Raw genomic sequence first — 21,359 nt, forward strand, 5'->3', positions numbered from 1 at the left:
TTACTACTGTTGGAAATTGGGATAAAATGATTGTAATTAATTTCGCAATTAAGAATATAAAGTTTAATTAACTTTTGCATCTTTTCACAATCAAAATGTGGCTTTTAAATAACAGAAACAGAGATGATTAACTAATAGTACTTTCCATCAATGTAGGTCAGTACTTTTTGTTTCTTTCTGTTGTCAATGTGAAAAATTTTCAATTAGAAAAAAATTTATCTCATCTTAAATGACCAGTCAGCTGATTGGTCAAGAAAGGGCCTGGGAGTTGGAGAGATGGTGTTAGTTTACATTTTAGGTTCCATGTCGTATTTATGTTGACAATCAATCGATTTTATTTTCATCTTTCCTGTTTTGTGATGTGTTGCATTCATGTGCTATCGTTGGTTTTGTATGTGTGAGTGTTTGTGTGTTTAAATTGATGATGGTGATTAAATTAGATGAACAATTCATATAAATAGATTGTCTCATTGTTGAATATATCGCTCGCTTTTTTCCGTCTAATTGTTGTGACTGGATTTCCTCCGGTTGCTTGCTCTTTTCGTCCCATGATTGATAAACTTTTGCCGATAATCGGATCAAGTAAATCTTTCAACGCTTCTCTACGAGATTTTTGAATATTCTTGCTCATTGGTGGTTTACGAATCCAATTCTCTTCAAATTCATTCCATTTTTCCATGTTACCTTCGGATAGTTGGACGAGATAATGTTTAACAGAATCAAATTGCATTACGAGTATTAACTTTTCATAAATAGTCGACACCAATTGTAAACATATGCCACGATTTTGTTCATACTCTCCATAGTATCGAAGTGATTTACAAATATTTTCTAAAAGAAATTGACAATCAGCTGGATTTCGAACCATAACATGTTCAATTAGACGGGATAGAACCACTTCACATAGAGCACCCGCTTTCCATGAGACAGTTGAATCGCTCCAAGTTAAACATTGGAAACTAATCTGAGTAATTATACTTGGCATGTTTTTGATTAGATAATCTCCAATATAGCTAACTGTATGTTCAATGGGTTTGTTGTTTTGTTCGTTCATCTCTCTCATCTCCCAGTCATCTTCTTCCATTGGATTATCAGCTTTTCGTCCTCCGCCTTTAGATGAAATTATTAGACCACTAAGAAGTTCAATAAAATCAATTGACAAAGCTCGACAAATTTTCTCTTCCAATAATTCATTTTCCACTTCACTTTCACCTTTCTGATATTCTCTTTCTCGAATTATTTTACACGTTCCATCAATTCGGTTAAATAGTATAGGTAAAACTTGCTTAACAAAAGGTAAAAACTTGTTCTCCAAGATATTTAAATCGTTGACAGGATAATTGATTAGGAATGGTTTGAGAAAAGATCGAATAAATGATTTAAGCTTCATCAGGGGAAGATTTTCAAAACCATCAAGAGCCAGGGTTATGTTGTTAAATTCTAGGTATAGCTCGGGGCTAATCAGCGAATGAGCACAACCAATTGCTGAGCAACAGGAATCCTGAATAGTCCATAGAAAATTTTGCATTCGATGAGCAGGATGTTTAAACAAACTTGTAGTCTCACTTTCATCTTGACTAGTATTATTGTTGGTATTATGAATTTCCAGGAGAGATAATCGGTCAGATTCACTGATTGGAGCGAAAACAACTGACTGATACTCGGTATGGCAAAGTATTATCATCTCTTGTCTCCATAAAGAATTGAGATTAGATAATAGGCTACACAGGGGATTCATAAATGCCATTACAGGTGAGTAAAGGACTTCCTTTCGTTTGATTCGTTTGAGTAAACCAAGTAGGGTTGATATGGCATACATAAGTTGAGCTCGAGCTTGACCTTTGCTTTCATGTTCAACTGTTGGCTTATCCAGACCAAAGGTTGAAATGAAAGTTGCTGGTGTAAGGTAACATTCAAGGAACCATTTTAAAGGTTCAAGAAGTTCATTAACGAATAAGGATTGTTGAGCAGGATCAGTGAAACAATTGGATAAGATCATTAAACCTTCATTAAGAGTACATATCTCAGTTTGACTTGCTTCCAGTTTAAGGGCAAAAGTTTTATGAATATGAGCCTTAAGTTGGTCAAAAATAGGGAACAATATTTCAGAATGGACTCGGGTTAATTTAACGAATAAGGCACAAGCATAACGCCTCAGGTTACGAACAGATTTACTTCGATTATCTTTACTTTCTCCTGGAAGTTCATAAGCTGCAAGTTTAAACATTTTTTCCAAAAGGGCACTGATTAAATTGGGTTCTTGGGATAAAAGATGAGGTACAAAAACGGTAAGTGCAGATAAACATGATAGTTGACTGGAAAGTATTTCAACACTGGTATCAGTTCCTTCCGATTTAACTAACATATTGAGAAGAGGAGATCCTTGTAGACAGAAAGCTTGAACATTAGTTAAACGGTTACAAACGGCTTCCATTATGTGAGCAGTAATTTCCCATTTAAAATTGGCACTTGTATCGGGTCCACTTTCCTTTTTAATTTGAGTTGCCATCAGTAAATTGGAAGCAAAATTGAAACAAATATCTTCACGATAAAGTGTCAACGAACGTACAAGGTCGGTTAGTTCAGCTTTAAATTTGATAAAGAAAACATCATAATCTTCCTCATCATCAAACTCCATAGGAATTGATGGATCACCAAAGGGTCGTTTATATAATTTCTCTGGTATAATTGAAAGTAAACTGGTTAAAAGAGGCTCCGTGATGATGGTCTGATGTTCCTTGCTTTTGGCCAAATCTCTCCAAAATTGTAGGACAAAAGCGTTAAGAATATAATTATCAATGTAAAAAAGTGAATGCATCTTCTGTGTATATATTTGCCAGGTTTCCATGGGAAGTTGTTTAACTGGATGTAATTGAATTGCTGTTTGTCCCATCATGGTAAGAACACTGTAGACTCTTTTGGCAAGAGTAAAATAATCGTTGGATAATTGATAATTGTTAACATTAATCCTTGGTAATATACTATCGATACATTTAAAAATAGAGGTAACATTTTTAGGAGTAAACAGGTCTAATATGTTGATACGATCCTTTTTTGAACCTTTACGAAATAAAATGGTCAACAGACAGTCAGTGGTTTGAATTTTGATGTGAAGCTGTTCACGATCACGATTTGGATCAATATCAGCGGCCAAGAGATCACAGAGAAAAGAGAGAAGAGGCTCATCAAAGGTGTGCCATTCAAGGAAAGGAGCCAAAGTGCGAAGTGCACTCGAACATAGGTCACTATTACCAGAGATTAAACATTCGGCAATATAAGTTAGAATAACTGGATAATTGTTCTTCAACTCATTAGTCATATCTCGTCTTCTATCTCGATTAGCGGGTGAGTAAAATATACCCAGTTCTTCACTTAAACGACCGATAATAAATAAAACTCGATCATTGAGTTTATGTCCTAACATGAGTGTCATCAGATGAGACCAATTACCAGGCCATTCTCGTTTCATAGCTTCAACCACGCACTTTGATATACCCTCTTTAAGTAATTTGAGATCTTTTCCAATTAGAGTCTCATAAATCATCTTTTCAAGAACTGCTTTTATCTCAGCTTTGGTTGTATCTGAGATTTCAGTCCATTTATATTTGATACAATTTTCAACCAATTGAAGACCAAAATGTTTAACTGATTGGGTTAAGGCTTCATCTCCATTAAAGGTAATCAATTTGTAGGCAACTTGGAGAGTTGATTCAACATTAGTGTTACTGTTAATCGTCTCAATAACCATGTGAGCCTCTCGCATTTGATCAGCAACCACAGATCCCCGACGAATGATATCAATGGATTCGGTAATTTTGACAACACAATTATCCACATCAGAGGCCGAAATATGAGTCATTGTAAGAAAATGAGAAGGAAGGAAGATGAAAATGAAAAAGAAAATGAAAAGGAAAGAAAGAGAAATGGATGAAAGTAACCAGATGAAATAGAATTAGGCCTAGTTAGTTAAAATATTAACCAAATGTTCCCAATAAAATTGAGAACAGGAGAATAAGGAAAAGAAAGAGAATGAACCAAAGGTGTAGAAAGAGAGAAGAGAAAGAGGATAAGAGAAAATCAGTTGAAATTGTGTTTATACATAAAAAAGAAAAGTAGAAAAAACAGTTTTTCCAAAATCCAATGTGCTTAAACAAGAAGAAGGGATTGTTAACTAGTTATAACTGGTAGAACTTGAGATGATCAATATAATCAGTTTGAAACGAATTTATAACATAATTAATCACAATAGAAAGAAAAGAATACGGAGAACCAGAAGACAGAATATTAATTAAACTAGTTAATCGTAAATTAGTCAATATTTAGTTAGTTTAGAGAAGAGAAATAATTAAATTTAAACTGTTCCATTAAGAGAGAAATACAAACAATGAGAGAAAAGAGAAAATTTCAAAAAAGAGAATAAGGTAACTTGTAGAAAAGAACATAGATGGCGACACTGGTTTTCTTTTTTTTCTTCCGTGCACGTCAACCTTATCCTTCCTAATTAAATCACCAATTAACTAATTAACAATATAAAATCAACTTTTTATTTTATTACCATCGTTTTCCTGACCACCTCAAACACCTGTTTTGAGCTCTTCCCACTCCCAAAAATGGCCCTTCCGAATAGGACCACCCTCTGCCGCTCATATGTCAGCTGGTCAACCATTGGTTTACAAGAAAATGACAACCACGTGGAAGCGACTCTTGTAAACTACCTGGAATCGTCACCCAGTTCGGCATGTGTCAACAAGCAACTATCCGACTCAGTTGATGATTTCATTAATGATCTCTCCTCATGGTTGAGCAAACCAAAGCTTGAAAAGTATAAATCAAGACTCTCACTTTTCAAATCCATCATGAGCAATGGCCTTAAACACCTAGACAAAAACAACATCAATGATGCTACCCAACTTATCCTTGACCAAATTAAAATCATTCTACTACCCAATCATATGAAAGTTGCCTCATCACCACCCAAACCCACCAGCATCTTAATTCAATCAACCAACAACAACACTAATAACAACAAGATCAAAGCCACCGTCACCACCATTATAAAAAACAATCCAAGCTTAAAAATAGACTCGATTACAGAGACAACCAAAGGCATTAGAGTCACCTCAACTGATTCGAAGCTTTGCGACAAGATGCTCACCGAGATAACGACAAGCGACATTGCCACTTCCGCTGCTATAAAGAAACTTGATAAACTCAAACCTCAGATTTCGATACTAATTGACCAAGAACAATTAGAGAGTCCAGAGGCCATAAAATCTCGCAATGGGATTCCTGAAACTGAAACCCTCGAAATCATAAGCTCTCATGATATAACCCTACCCAACAACCAACACAAGAAAAAAGTAATTATCAGACTCTCCAAAAATGCTCGTAAAATTGTTGAACGAAATAAGAAAGTCTACATCGGTGCTATTTGTACCACCTATCGAGACAACTTTTATATAAAAATATGCTCTAATTGCAACAAAATTGGCCATACCACGAAATACTGTAATAATTCACCATCGTGTGACAAATGCTTTGATGCTCACCCATCAAGTGAATGCTCAGCGGAAAATAATGGCAACTGCTCCCTCTGCTTCGCTAATGAAAAGATCAACCACAACCATAAATCAAGGAGTCGAGATTGTAAATCGTACCAAAAAGCTATCCAAAGGCTTATAAGTCTCACTGACTACGATTATGATGAATTTAATTAGTCACAATTGCGGCCAAAGTCATTATAAAACAAACAACCTAATTGACAAACTCACACAATCTCACAACATCATTCTCCTTCAAGAACCAAACCTCTCCGTTCTGCTCCTTCGCTCAACCGACAACAACATCAAAATCGTCCAGTCTGGAAGAGCAGCTCTCATCTCTCCATCTCGCTTCATCTCGAAAGTCATCACCACCGACATCGACATCACCGCCTGTATCATTCGCTTCCAACAACACAAATTCCTAATATTCTCGATTTATTTAAGCCCATCACTGACAACTAACCAATACAACCATAAACTAAACAAAATAGACAACATAATTACCTCCAACTCCTTCCTGGGCCATCATCTTTCGCAACGGTCTAAAAATCTTTTATCGAAAGCTTTTCAACAATGAAAACGACTACATAATTGAAACCATTTGTAAAGACTTCCCTCATCTCCTTCCATCCGTACGAAATGACAAAACATGGTTTGGTGTCAACCAATTAACTAATTAACAATATAAAATCAACTTTTTATTTTATTACCATCGTTTTCCTGACCACCTCAAACACCTGTTTTGAGCTCTTCCCACTCCCAAAAAATGGCCCCTTCCGGAATAGGACCAATTCCTCTGCCGCTCTCATATGTCAGCTGGTCAACCATTGGTTTACAAGAAAATGACAACCACGTGGAAGCGACTCTTGTAAACTACCTGGAATCGTCACCCAGTTCGGCATGTGTCAACAAGCAACTATCCGACTCAGTTGATGATTTCATTAATGATCTCTCCTCATGGTTGAGCAAACCAAAGCTTGAAAAGTATAAATCAAGACTCTCACTTTTCAAATCCATCATGAGCAATGGCCTTAAACACCTAGACAAAAACAACAACATCAATGATGCTACCCAACTTATCCTTGACCAAATTAAAAATCATTCTACTACCCAATCATATGCGAAAGTTGCCTCATCACCACCCAAACCCACCAGCATCTTAATTCAATCAACCAACAACAACACTAATAACAACAAGATCAAAGCCACCGTCACCACCATTATAAAAAACAATCCAAGCTTAAAAATAGACTCGATTACAGAGACAACCAAAGGCATTAGAGTCACCTCAACTGATTCGAAGCTTTGCGACAAGATGCTCACCGAGATAACGACAAGCGACATTGCCACTTCCGCTGCTATAAAGAAACTTGATAAACTCAAACCTCAGATTTCGATACTAATTGACCAAGAACAATTAGAGAGTCCAGAGGCCATAAAATCTCGCAATGGGATTCCTGAAACTGAAACCCTCGAAATCATAAGCTCTCATGATATAACCCTACCCAACAACCAACACAAGAAAAAAGTAATTATCAGACTCTCCAAAAATGCTCGTAAAATTGTTGAACGAAATAAGAAAGTCTACATCGGTGCTATTTGTACCACCTATCGAGACAACTTTTATAAAAATATGCTCTAATTGCAACAAAATTGGCCATACACGAAATACTGTAATAATTCACCATCGTGTGACAAATGCTTTGATGCTCACCCATCAAGTGAATGCTCAGCGGAAAATAATGGCAACTGCTCCTCTGCTTCGCTAATGAAAAGATCAACCACAACCATAAATCAAGGAGTCGAGATTGTAAATCGTACCAAAAGCTATCCAAAGGCTTATAAGTCTCACTGACTACGATTATGATGAATTTAATTAGTCACAATTGCGGCAAAGTCATTATAAAACAAACAACCTAATTGACAAACTCACACAATCTCACAACATCATTCTCCTTCAAGAACCAAACCTCTCCGTTCTGCTCCTTCGCTCAACCGACAACAACATCAAAATCGTCCAGTCTGGAAGAGCAGCTCTCATCTCTCCATCTCGCTTCATCTCAAAAGTCATCACCACCGACATCGACATCACCGCCTGTATCATTCGCTTCCAACAACACAAATTCCTAATATTCTCGATTTATTTAAGCCCATCACTGACAACTAACCAATACAACCATAAACTAAACAAAATAGACAACATAATTACCTCCAACTCCTCCTTGCCCATTATTTTTTGTGGTGATGTAAATTCAACTCACCCCTCGTGGTCATTTAAAACAAACAGCAGCAACATGGAGAAAGGCAAACTCCTCAACAGACTTTTAACTCGTCACAAAATCATCATCCATAATCAACCCTCTGCTCAAAATTGGTCATATCTCTCCAACGCCCAAACCCCCCAATGGATCGACATCCTTTCATCAAACATCTTAACCTTTTATCCATCGACCATTATTAATCAAAAAGTATACGAACCAAGGACAATTGACCATGGACAATTAGAGCTAAGGATGAACTCGAACTGGACCCCTGCTCCCTCTCCTGTTAAAAAATATTTTAAGCAACATGTTCTAACAAATGAACTACAAAAGCTTATCGTAACACTCCCAACCTCGAATCTCGCTGAAATCGACTCCCTTTTCTGGCACTTCCTGGAGTTAAACCACAACCTAAGAAAAGATCCGAATAATTGGTCGACATCTTCACCGACAAACACCGATCACCTCAATATCTCAAAAAAGTACGATAAAGAAATTCGCCGCCTCAAGAAACTCTTTAAAAAAACGCAAGATCAAAACCATCTTAATCTACTAAATGAAACTAAATCAAAACGATATAAAGAAACTAAACTCCTGATCAGTGATCTCTTCGACCCGTGCAAAGACTCAAGGATTTTTTGGTCCAGGTTAAAAAGGTCGTATATGTATGAGTCTGAACCAGAACAAGGCTACAGTGAATCTCTTGAGGAAACAATTAAAAAACTAAGGATTGTAAACCGCAAAGAAATCTCATCTGCTTACCCACCGATGCCATCAATCATCCTCCCTCTGGAAGATGATGAACTGGACAATCAAGTCAAGAAGTTGAATAAAAAAGCGGCGACGGGCGTTGATGGCCTTTCTCTCCACCAAACTAAGACATTAATCAACAACAATAAGCAAATCTTTAATAATATCTTCTCCATCCTAATATCATCTAACTACTTCCCACCTTCTCTTAAACTCGCACGCCTTATCTTCATCCCAAAATCCGATGGACTCAGACCACGTCCAATCTCTGTCCTCACCCATATAGCCAAACTCCTTGAGCTCCTAATACTTACGAGACTAAACAACTTCATCACTCCCTCTTTCTTTCATCTACAACATGCCTACCAGCCTCACAAATCCACCTCAACTGCCCTGACAACCATCCTAACAGCGGTGAAAAACTTTAGCACCTCAGCTGGAACACCAGCGATACTAACACTTGATATCTCCAGTGCCTTCGATTTAATACACCCTGAACCCATCCTCTATACCCTCCACCAATTGAATGTCCCCTTACCTCTCATGAGAATGATAATGTCATACTTATCTGATCGACATCAACTAATCGAGCATAATGGGCAAAAATTCTATGCAAAAACACTTCTTGGTGTTCCGCAAGGCTCTATTCTAGGTCCCTTCCTCTTCATACTTGGAGTTAATACCTCCATTAATAACTTCTCAGTTTCCCGCATTCCAAAACCACCGATCGAAACTAATGGGAGAATGATAGAAGTAAATGACCACCTCTCCTTTACAGTCACAACGTATGCTGACGACATCGTCATTGTCTTCCCGACTAGAAGTACATCGAATGCTGAACTAATACAAGGAGCAACCAAAAGCCTGATCGATCATCTTAATCTATCCCTAAAGTCCACCCGCCTATCGATAATGGCCCAAAAATCCGCCCTCCTAACTCATAGTAAATTTGTTACGAATTTCACCAAAAAAGGAATACATCTCCCCTTCAAACACACGAACAGACTAAAAATTCTTGGCCTTCCTCTGATCGCCTATGGTAGAGATATTTACCCCGATATTAAAAGCATGTGCGAATCAGTTGAAAACAAGATCAACCTGACAATGAAAAAGCAAACAAAACTCACCCTCTTACCACCCAAAGCCATCAACATAATCAACAACTCACTAATTGAATCAAAGATAAATTGCTTCTCGTACCTCCTCTTAATTGAAATCATGAAACCTCACCAGCAATTGACCATCGAAACCACCATTGGTCAGCTCTTCAGAAGATATTCAAGAACTTCAACTCATTATGATTATTTAACCCATTACTCCCTATTAGGCCACTTCCCTTCCTGGGCCATCATCTTTCGCAACGGTCTAAAAATCTTTTATCGAAAGCTTTTCAACAATGAAAACGACTACATAATTGAAACCATTTGTAAAGACTTCCCTCATCTCCTTCCATCCGTACGAAATGACAAAACATGGTTTGGTGTCAACCAATTAGCCGACCTAAATACCCTTAATCTCATCAACACATCATGGAAATCGCAAGCCAATCATCATAATATCCTCATCCTCAAAACCTGGAAACCTCTTAACTCAAGGAAGAGGATTGACAAACTCACCCACCTCGTCACTGGCTCCTTTCAATTCACTTATACAAAAAAATGCCCATGTGGACAAACAATCATTGACCCAATTCACTGGATATCCTTTTGCCCCATTTTCGACCAAACAAGAAAACTAATTAGCAACAGCGAAAGAAGAAATTTTAATCTTCCTAGAAAAATCCTAACATCTAAATATCTAACAAAACCAATACTCACTCACCTCAATGAAATTTACAAGTACACTAACGAACACCTCAGGAACCCTTATTGAAATGCCCCTGAACCCTACCAATCCCTCGTTTCTCCGACATCCGAAAATTCAAATAACACCAATACCACCTTCACCTGAATAATATCATTCTAACAAAAGAGAATGCGCCACATGCATCTCTGAATGTAATCACCTCAAGACTCAAATAAAAATTTTCTTCTTTTTTCTAAATTTTTTCTCTTTTCTCATCATCAATGTTAGTTGTGTTTCTTTTGTGCTCTTGTTACATCAACACCGATTTTTTTTATGAATTTTGTTTGGAAGAAAAATTATATTTATATTAGTTAATTTGGTTTTCTCTCTTTTTTTAATTAATTAATTTTGTGACTAAATTGTTCATCTTACCGTAACCACCTTAATCTCTGTTCAACTTATTTATTTATATTTATAAAAGACAAAGAAAAGAAACTATTGTATCAATAATTGTATCACCATTTTTTTTTCTCTTCTCTTCTTCACTCCATCTCTCTAAACACAAAATACACATACACACAACACACATTCAACTCTAATATACCAACATCGATATCATCATCATTCATCTTCATATAAATATAAAATATATCTACACCAAAACATTCATATAGAGAATTTGGTTTTCCATTTTTATTCTCATTTTGGATAATTCACTTGGGTTTGTGAGTGTGTGTTCGTTTTTTGGTTTTATGTGTGTGCGTGTTTTTTATTTGTATGTGTGTGAGTGTTGGTGACCTGTTCGGTTATTGATTATTATTTGGAAAAATAATAGTAATATATATATATTGTATTTATCTTGAATAACTTCAAGTATGGCGGCGTCCAGACCTCCATCACCACCAGCCTCAAATGAGGCTAATACCCCAGTAGCCGAAAGCTGGTGTTATACTCAAGTCAAAGTTATCAAATTTTCTTACATGTGGACCATTAATAATTTTAGTTTTTGCCGTGAAGAGATGGGTGAAGTGCTCAAAAGTTCAACATTTTCCGCTGGAGCCAATGATAAACTTAGATGGTGTTTACGAGTAAATCCGAAAGGACTAGATGAGGAAAGTAAAGATTACCTGTCTCTGTATCTTCTTCTAGTCTCTTGCAACAAATCCGAAGTCAGAGCCAAATTCAAGTTCTCCATACTTAATGCTAAACGAGAAGAAACCAAAGCCATGGAAAGTCAACGAGCCTACAGATTCGTCCAAGGAAAAGATTGGGGTTTCAAAAAATTTATCCGACGTGACTTTTTACTTGACGAAGCCAATGGTTTATTACCAGATGATAAATTAACTTTATATTGTGAAGTAAGAAAACCATTTAGGCTTCTCTTTTTTCTTCTCTTTTTTCTTCTCTTTTTTCTTCCCTTTTCATATTCTCTTTTCCTCCCAAACTTTGTCTCTTTCTCTTTTTCTTTTCTCTGAAAACCCCGTGTAAAAAACTAATAAGCTTTTTTCATTTTTCTAATTTGGTTGCCAATTTTTTTCTTCTCTTGTTCGTGATTCTATTTTTCTTTTTTCGACAATTCTAGGTAAGCGTCGTAGCTGATTCTGTTAACATAGCTGGACAAAACAACTCAATTCAGTTCAAAGTCCCTGAATGCCGATTATCCGATGATCTTGGCAAATTATTTGAAAACCATCGATTTAGTGATGTTACTTTAAGTGTTAGAGGTCAAGAATTTCTTGCCCATAAAGCTATTCTAGCAGCAAGGTCACCCGTTTTTGAGGCCATGTTCCAACATAATTTAGAGGAAAGCAAACAAAACCGGGTCGAAATAACCGATATGGATCAAGAAGTATTAGGAGAAATGTTGAAATTCATTTACACCGGTAAATCAACCAATCTGGAAAAGATGGCAGATGACCTTCTAGCTGCAGCGGACAAGGTATTCCTCAAAATTCATCTTACACCCAATCCCTTTTTTCCTAACTATCCCGTTCTTCAACTCAGCCTATTATCTACATACACTTTTCTTCTCCATTACTTACTACTACTACTCCCCCTATTACTCTCTCTTTCTCTTTCATCATCATCAGCAATTTACCGAGCATCATCATCCTTTTTTATTCTCTTACCTCTTCTTTTTTCTGCTCTTCTCATTACCTGTTTTAATATTTGACGGTCTAAATTCATTGTCAGGTAATCGTCATACCTACCCTTGAAGTTGCCTCATGTGGAAAGGTTATCACAAGCAATGAACACTCAAAGAGAACAAGAAGATAGAAAGAAAGAGCGAGAGAGAGAGATTGAAGAAAGAGAGAAAGAGAAGGGGGAAAATGCTTGAAAAGAGAGCAAAAAGTAGAAATGAAAGAGAGAGAGAAAGGGAGGAAGGAAGGAAGGTTGAGTGAGAAGGACAGGGGGGATAACCAAGTTTCAAGGGAACCGAGTTGAATGAAGTAGGAAGGCCGAGTGAGCCTTCAGGGGGGTTTGAATAAGTGCGTGTAAAAGAGGTCATCATCGTCATCATCATCATCATTATCAACTTCATAGAACTGCATCAAGGCGATAGATTTGTAAAGAAAGGGAAAAAGAGAGGGTGAGAGGGAAGAATAAATAGAAATAAAGAGAGAGAAAAAAAAGAAAAAGAAAGAAAAATAATCTGAGACTGACTGACTCATGGTGGAAAAAAGAAGGGGAAAAAAGGAAAAGGTAGAGAGGGACAGGTCAGATTCCTAATAGTCTTTGTTTTTTTCTTCTCTTCCATTTCTATACTATTATAATGATTCTAATGAAATTTGTATCCTCTTTTCTTTTCTCTTACAGTACGATCTCGAAAGATTGAAAGTAATGTGTGAAGAAGCTTTATGTTCCAATTTATCTGTCGAAACGGCTGCCGAAGTTCTTATATTAGCTGATATGCACAGTGCAAGCCAACTTAAAGCTCATGCCATAGAATACATAAACACGTATGTTGACCATTACTCTCATCATCATCATCATTATCATCATCTCCATCTTAACCATTAAACAATTTAATGACATTTCTCTTTCATCCACAAACAACATTATCATATTCTGTTATTGATCAATTATGTTCAAAACCATATGATGTGTTTGTTATTTATGTGATGAGTTGAATGTTTTTATTATTGTTTCTCTTTCTACAATTTAATTTTATTCTTATTAATAATTTACTTAAATGCACAAAATTTCAGACATGCCACTGATGTTATGGAAACTCAAGGATGGAAAACCATGATAACCAACCAACCTCATTTGATAGCAGAAGCATTCAGAGCTCTTGCAACTCAACAAATACCTCCAATTGGTCCACCTAGAAAACGGATCAAGCAATCTTAATATATATCAACCTACGGTTAATCTATTACAATCAACTAACTACAATTGTAAGACTCATTAAAAAATTTTCCAACCTTAACTATACAATCTCTAAATAATAACACTTTGTTTAGTTAAAACAAATCATAATTGTCAACATTCATCTCTTAATTCATCTCTCTCTCTCTCTTCCTATGATCTATTAAAAATCATTGATAAATTTATCAACGCACTTAATTTGCTGTTGTGTTTGTTAATTCTTGTTAACAGTTACACTTAACCACCCAAATATTGTATTTTAGACAAAGAGACGATTAGATTTATAATAGATTGTGATAGTTAATCTTAATTGAAGGTTTTGACGGTTTCTAATATTTTGGTTCTTTACGATGATTAACTTATTGTGTCTCTTTTAATTCTCAATTACGTTGATTGTTGTTACTTTTTCAACTCTCTCTCTCTCTCTCTCTCTCTAAACAAAAGGTTAACAAGAAATTAAATCTAACCTTGATTTAGGTTTAATTGTTTCAAAGTCTAATCAATTCTATTACTGTTTAGTATATTTTTTACTTCTTAAAGTTGAACTGAATTAATCAGGTTGTGTTCAAAGTTAATCATTTGACAAGCAACTTAATCAACAATCAAACTTGAACATTTAGATATAAGTTGAAAAAAAAACTACAACTTTAATTTAATTATTAGTTTGTTAATCCAATTGTGAATTAACAATCATTATCATTGATCATTTAGTTTAAAAATAAAAACAATGTAAACATTAACATGTGTTGATCATACAAAATCAAATCTAATCATCAACACTTACCAACAATCACCTAATTAATATTGACAATATGATCATCCAATTCAATGAGAGTGTAGAAACACAATCAATAAACATTCAAACAATTAAGAGATAAACTAACCAACAACAATCAAGAAAAAGCATTAGGACTCACCCTAAATTAAAGTAGGACCCATAGAAGAGGGAATCAGGTCACCGAAAGAAAGAAAAAATCTCAAATGATATAATAGTTTTTTTCGAGGTCTTTTCATCATTATTATAATTAGAACTTTTCCTTTTCATTATTTATCATCCTTATCATCATTTTCGAGAAAGAAAGAAAGAGAGACAGACAGAGAAAAACCTTAAAGTAAACTTGGATTTCTTTTCTTTTCTTTCTTACCTTTGACCCTAAACTCCAAGGTCTCTCTCTCTCTCTGATACTTACAAATATCTCCATAGGTTTTTCCAGGTTACACTAAAGTAGATGCCCACAGATTTGGCCTTCCATAAATCTAGTCCTTTCTAACTCCTAACCTAACCTAACCTGACCTGACCTACTCCCGAAAATATTAAGTCTTGATCTCTATTGTTACAAGGAAAACAAAATAGGAACCAGAAAATGGTGTTAACCCAAAAAAAGACCCAAATTATTAACCCAAAGATAAATAAATAACCAGAATCACAGATATAAACAAAACATCATCTCAACCTAATTTCGAGTCCCCATGAAAAGTTTCCTCATTGGATGATAATCATCATCTTCTTTCTCATCATGTTGATCATCCTCATCATCATGATTAACTTTTAATATTGTAATCGATTTAATCGATTACAATTTATTTATATTCTGACCTGATTGTTGATTAGATTTAGTGTATGTTTGTATTTGGATTCGCGATTATTTTCAACAATTTAATTGTTTACGTTTATTTTTCTTTATCATTAACCTTTTCACTATTGGCTATTTTAATCTAATTACAATTAACTTTAATTCGTATGTTTTTAATCATATTATCTAGGTTATCATCGTTAATCATTAATCATCATCATTTATTTAATTGTCTTTCTCATATCTATTACCTTTGATTGTTATTGTTATCACCTTATTGTTTTGTATGTGTCTCTCTCTGTGTATTAGTTTTAATCAGTTAATTATTTGAGTTAATTGTTGTGTTTCAAGATTTATATACTTGATTGTTTCTAATTAGAGCAATGTTTTTTTCTTGCTGTTACCATTTCGTATTAATCACTAACTAATTGTTTCAATCCGTTTCCTTTGATTTTATAATTAAGTCATTTAATCCAATCTAATGATTTCTAATTATCTTAATTTTGATTTTTCTTGGTTCATTTATTTAGAATCACAATTAATGTTTAATTGTTAATCACTTTAGTTAACCATCTTTCTTTGTTACCTTGCAAGTGATTAATGATTAATAATTAGCCTGATTTCCTTATTATCATTCATTTTGATTGTAATTTGATTAGCTTTCAATAGTACAACAATTAGTAAATTACTTTTTTTTTCTTGCCAATTTTTTCAATCCATTTTTAATTCAGCAAATTAACTGTTAATTAGTTGATCAATTTTTTTAATCATCATTAAAAAAAGTGATTATATTGCTTTATTTACATCATGATGCCCTTCAGATGTAAAAAACTGTTAATTGTTGAAGGTAATCAACAATCAATGTTAATATTATTACCCGAGAATAATAATCTAACACTAATTAAGCTCTTTCATATGATTTTTGATTTGATTTAAATTGTTGATTATAAAATGTTGAGACAATTAATGAAATGATTTATTTCCTTGACAATTACTTTTCTCGTACAATTTTAATCTTTTTCATTGATGTTAATTGTTGTTGTTAATCAATTGATTGGATTCTGTTTCCGTTGATTAAGATACTCTTGGGTTGCTTTGAATGTTGAATCTAAAACACTTTGAACATAAGATTCAACTCCTTGATTGTTCATTAATCCTGTTAATTAAATTAAATCACAATGAGAAAGAGAAAATTAATTAATCATATAAACAATTACTTTTGTATTTATCATTAATTAGATTGATAATTTAGTTTTATAATCATCATCCCTCCAATACTAATCAGATTAGTATTGGAGAGAGAGAGAGATGAATTAAATTAATTAAAACTATTTTTACAATTAACTAACCTTGATGTTTATCGGTAATTAAATCAGATGACGGTGATGATGATGAAGATGATGAAATTGATGATAGAGTTGTAATTAATGATAAAGGTGTTGATGTTTCTGTTGATTGTTGATCAATTGGGTCTCCATCAATTGAATTAGTTTTAATTTCATCTTGATTGTGATGATACCATTGTTGATGACGATCATGATTGTAACTTAAATCATTTGTGTACTGATAATGATGGTAAATGTTGATTATCATCAACATTAATAAAAATGAGCACAATAAAGTAAAGAAAACAATTAACGTGGACAAAATTAAAGTCCGTAAATGATTATGTTCAAAATTAGATTTGATTGCAAACATATTGGTATCAAAATGTTTCATTGTGGTTAATTGTTGGACCAACAATTAGTCTCTGAGTGATTAACATGTAATTTCCTTGTTAATTAACTGATTATCATGATGAATCATTGATTATGTCATGAGGAAAAACAAATGAAAAACAAATTGTGATGAATGAATGTTAATTGTTTCCAATAATTTAAATTATCTTGTCATTATAATTTGTTTTTAGTTAATCAATAATTGTAAAAAAAAAGCTCAAACAATTAACCTAAATCTAATTACAATGTCATATTTAACTGTGTTAATTATAATTGACACTGTATCATGATGATTAACATCATCTCCTCAATCAAACATTGGGACAAGTAAACAATTAACACTGAGCAATAGTAAACCAAAAAATTGAACAATCAACAATTAGTGATTAATTTAAATGATCAGTTACAAGAAAGAAAAAGAAACAAACTAAATCATTTAATCATTTAAATCTCCAATTACTAATCAAAGTTAATCCATTGATGGAGAGAGCGAGAAAGTCAGTTAATTCTTGTGTTAATCATGTAATTAATTTTTTCTCTAAACGTTAATTACTATTGGTAACCCGTATTAACACATTGATTATCATCAACTAAATCATAATGATAATCGTTTATTGTATCAACTGTGCCAACAAATATCAATTGAATTGAATTGATATAAAAAAAAAGTTCAGTTGTTCAGCTTGACCCTTTAACTGAACTTTATTTAGTTAATTTTGTTCATCATCTTGATCACCTTTCTCATCCTTTTCAGCCTCAAGTCTTTCTCATGATGATCATGATGATGATGATCATCATCTTCCTTGGCCTCACTTAGAGTCTGGTTATTGAACCTACGTGTGTGTGTGTGTGTTTGTGTGGAGGCAGAGGCGGAGAGGGAGGAGGAGGAGGAAGAAGAGGCTTAACAGATCAATGACAATTTGAATGTCAATGATCAAACTCATTATCGATTGTTATTTGATTGTCAGTGAACAATTAAGACCATTGGATGACCTTATGGGAGACAGTTAAGGTCAGTTAATTGATGATTACTGTTGAAATGATGATTGTGATGATCAAGGTGAGAAAATAGTTGAAAATGATAACCTTGATTTTTATGTTTCCTTGTTTTCATATTTAACAATGTTCAATGTTCAATGATGATTTATATGTGTTCATGATTGAATATGATTTTTTCACCATGATCAGTTCAGGAGTTATCATTTTCTTGTTCATTTTGTTACCTCAATGGTGGTGCTCATCATGAGTATATTATCATTATTGGTGATGATTATCATGTTGCTTTAGTTTTATATGTATTTCTGAATAGTGATAATGATCAGGAGACGAGTTTTTTTCAATGAGGTTGTTGATGCTTATTGAACCCATTGATTTAACATTATAACAAACTGAATGCTGGTTGTAAAGGAGGTAAGGGGGCGGTGGGGTGAGAAAGACAGATGATGATGATGATAATGATGAAGAAGAAGATGAAGATGATGATGAAAGGAAGAAAAAAGATTCACAGAATTGCCCTGATAAGCATTTACTCAATCACCTTTTTCAGAGTTTATTCTTGATTCTTAATGTTAGGGTTAAAATCCTTGAGATAATTTCATGATATTCAGTGATAATCAACTAATATCTTTGATTAGTTGATCAATTAGTGAATTTCTCTGATGATTTTAGTTTAGACACAAAGTGCAATTAAGTCAATCGTTTCTCTCTCTCTCTCTCTCTCTATTTCTCGTATCATATGTAATCATTTTCAATTGTATTCTGAAATTCAGATTGACAATTGTAACAATTTAAATCATCTTGATGTGCTACCATAGTTAAAGTTAATTGTTCACCTAATTGGAAAGGCTTGAATTGTCTGATTGCAATTTAAATTGTTCACAATTAAACTTAATGATATAGTTTTTTTTCCTCTTCTTCTTTTACCTGCAATCAGCAAATACTCATTGGTGGTCTCTGTTTACAAGATGATGAAGATGAAGATGATGATGATGATGAAAATATCCTTCGACCGCAGACTAACCTTAACTGTGAGAGTTTGATCATTAATGTCAATTTGATTTAAACCATACAATTAGTTATACATTAAAGCGTGAAAATGAGATCAAGACCTCGACTTGGAAAGATGATTAAGATGATCAGGATGAAGATGATGAGGATGATAACATTTCCAGGTTATTAGATAATCAAGGACAATTCACAATGGAAAAGTATATAAATGTAAAAATCGATATTTTTACTTCACTCGAAATTTATATATTCTCATCTTCCTTATCATCTTTATCATCATCCACCTCCTCATGGTCTCATCATCATGATCATCATGAATTCATCTCTGTGATTATTTCAATTACTTTACTTGATTCCATTTTGTTTTCAATTTACTTGAAATCCAATTACCTAAACCTCAATAACAATTTAATTTGATTGCTGTTGATGTTTCAGACTTATATCATTAATATATGATGATGATTACAATTAACTTGATGTTTTTTTTTACTTGATTTATTGTCGGGCAATTGATTTAAACAACAGATTTGAAACTCAATGATTAACTGATTGTTTGAGAAACAGAAACAAATGATTTCAATTGATTTCTATTATTTGAATGACGAAACGATTAACTTAAATTGTTCAACTTAATTTAATTACTATATCATTTGATGTCAATTTTAATTCTCTACCAAATTGTTGCAATTAAAATTTTCTAGTGAAATTTTATATCAACAATTTAGTAAATAGTAAAGTAATGATTAAGTTAATTCAAATTGTAAGAGTATATCTCATTACATTAAACCAAAAAAGTTAATCATGATTAAAAGTTAAATATTAACTACAGGTAAGTAAATGAGATTAATTACCTCTACAATTAATAGATTTAACTATTTATTAAATAATAAAAGTGAAACGCAATTAAGGATTAGGTTTACGTTTTAATTGCGATATCAATTGAAATTTCAATTCGATAATGGTAACAATAGATTTGCATTTAAATTGAATTTGAATTTTGCTTTTCCCATTTCATTTACTTTCCATTTTTACCATACAACTGACCTCTAACCCCTGGGTCAGTATTAGAACCACTGGTGAACTTTTTTTCTACTAGTTTTTACTCTTCGGTCATCAACCGGTCATCTCATCATTTTCCCCTCTTTCTCCCTCTGTGTGATCTCAAGGTGACCTTTTGGATAAGTAAGAAGATTGTAAATAATAGTGGATGAAGATGAAAAGAAAGTTGAGAAGAAAAGAAGCTAACAAGATGTAAGATGATGAGGATGAGGATGAAGATGATGAGAGAGAAGATGAAGATGAAGCTTGTGTATCGTCCACATAGACTTTGGGATGACCATGTTTGCGATAACGATAAAAGTGATTACCTTTTTTTTCGGGGTGATGGTTATCGACCCTTCCAGTTTCTTGGTGCTTGTCGTTTGCCGATCACTTTGTTTCTACCCCCAAGTACTTTACCTTTTTGTTACCTTTCTCCTTTTCCATCCCCCTTATCATCCTGATCATCAATCCTCATCCCTTGTTATTACCCCTGAGGCAACGTCTCTCCAGTCACTTATATTATCCTCCCATTCATCACATCATCCATATGGCTCATGTATTGATCTTTAAATGGTTACCAATAAGATGACAATTTAACATGAACATTGTCACCAAAATATTGATCAAAAAAAAACAATGATTAACTTAAACAGTTGATCAAATTTTCAAAAATTACTCTAATCAAAATTCTGATTGACAATTAAAACTTTTTTTTCCAATCAAAAGTTTATAATATTAAATCACTTTCTCCTCATTCTCGATCCCTTTTTTCATGTCGATAATATTGATTGGTTATTATATTGATGTATTAATTGTTCCCATCCAAGTTTAATTAACTCATTAAGAATTTTTGTGTTTGTTACAATTAGTAAATTGTTACTATTATTTAGCAATTATAAAGTTGATTCTACTATTTATCAACCTGTTATCAAGAAGAAGATGAAATTTTTTAAATTGTTGATTCATTGAACTTGATTCTTAAAACCTTGATCATAATCATTTATGATTAAGATTTTTGCATTAATCAGTTTGTCTGGATTTTATTTTTACACTTTTACATTGGTTAATTGCAATTATCACTTGAGTTGATTAGTAATACATGAGACAAACATGATGATAATTTAAAATTAACTGTGATTAATTAGCAATTGCTAAGGGAGATGAAGAAAGAGAGAGAAAATTATTGGAATTAGTTGATTTTCTTGGCTTCAGCAAAACTTAATCAACATTCTGGCAACAATTAATTTCGTCTCTTTTTCACACATCATCATCTTCATCTATCACCAATCGGAATTGAATTCAAGTTTC

The 21,359-nt window shown here is 33.6% G+C and overlaps 3 protein-coding genes across 3 annotated transcripts; 1 reads left to right on the forward strand and 2 right to left on the reverse strand.

The window, feature by feature from the left end:
* Nucleotides 1–40: 40 nt before the first annotated feature.
* LOC128385990 (exportin-5-like) lies at nucleotides 41–4,369 on the reverse strand. The gene has a single exon (XM_053344938.1). The coding sequence runs from the start codon at nucleotides 3,857–3,859 to the stop codon at nucleotides 437–439; it is 3,423 nt and encodes a 1,140-aa protein (XP_053200913.1). The 5' UTR covers nucleotides 3,860–4,369; the 3' UTR covers nucleotides 41–436.
* Nucleotides 4,370–10,632: 6,263 nt separating this feature from the next.
* On the forward strand, nucleotides 10,633–13,909 carry LOC128385994 (protein roadkill-like). Its single transcript, XM_053344946.1, has 4 exons — nucleotides 10,633–11,697; nucleotides 11,922–12,278; nucleotides 13,157–13,299; nucleotides 13,549–13,909. The coding sequence occupies exons 1-4, from the start codon at nucleotides 11,215–11,217 to the stop codon at nucleotides 13,691–13,693; spliced, it is 1,128 nt and encodes a 375-aa protein (XP_053200921.1). The 5' UTR covers nucleotides 10,633–11,214; the 3' UTR covers nucleotides 13,694–13,909.
* A 2,330-nt stretch (nucleotides 13,910–16,239) lies between these two features.
* Nucleotides 16,240–17,045, reverse strand: LOC128385998 (uncharacterized). The gene is made up of 2 exons (XM_053344950.1): nucleotides 16,635–17,045; nucleotides 16,240–16,441 (listed from the first exon to the last, which is right to left on the reverse strand). Exons 1-2 carry the CDS (start codon nucleotides 17,002–17,004, stop codon nucleotides 16,332–16,334), a joined length of 480 nt encoding a protein of 159 aa, XP_053200925.1. The 5' UTR covers nucleotides 17,005–17,045; the 3' UTR covers nucleotides 16,240–16,331.
* Nucleotides 17,046–21,359: the final 4,314 nt, after the last annotated feature.

The sequence above is a fragment of the Panonychus citri genome, unplaced genomic scaffold (assembly GCF_014898815.1).
Source record: "Panonychus citri isolate SS breed McGregor unplaced genomic scaffold, ASM1489881v1 Contig00063, whole genome shotgun sequence".
Classification (NCBI taxonomy): domain Eukaryota; kingdom Metazoa; phylum Arthropoda; class Arachnida; order Trombidiformes; family Tetranychidae; genus Panonychus; species Panonychus citri.

Bases quoted from the DNA above. Each gene is read 5' to 3' on its own strand.
- LOC128385994 (XM_053344946.1), top strand. From the start codon at position 11,215: ATGGCGGCGTCCAGACCTCCATCACCACCAGCCTCAAATGAGGCTAAT. The intron at 11,698-11,921 runs GTAAGAAAACCA...CGACAATTCTAG, and splicing joins AATTAACTTTATATTGTGAA to GTAAGCGTCGTAGCTGATTC. The intron at 12,279-13,156 runs GTATTCCTCAAA...TTTCTCTTACAG, and splicing joins TTCTAGCTGCAGCGGACAAG to TACGATCTCGAAAGATTGAA.
- LOC128385998 (XM_053344950.1), bottom strand. From the start codon at position 17,004: ATGAAACATTTTGATACCAATATGTTTGCAATCAAATCTAATTTTGAA. The intron at 16,442-16,634 runs GTTAGTTAATTG...TTTAATTAACAG, and splicing joins AATTACCGATAAACATCAAG to GATTAATGAACAATCAAGGA.
- LOC128385990 (XM_053344938.1), bottom strand. From the start codon at position 3,859: ATGACTCATATTTCGGCCTCTGATGTGGATAATTGTGTTGTCAAAATT.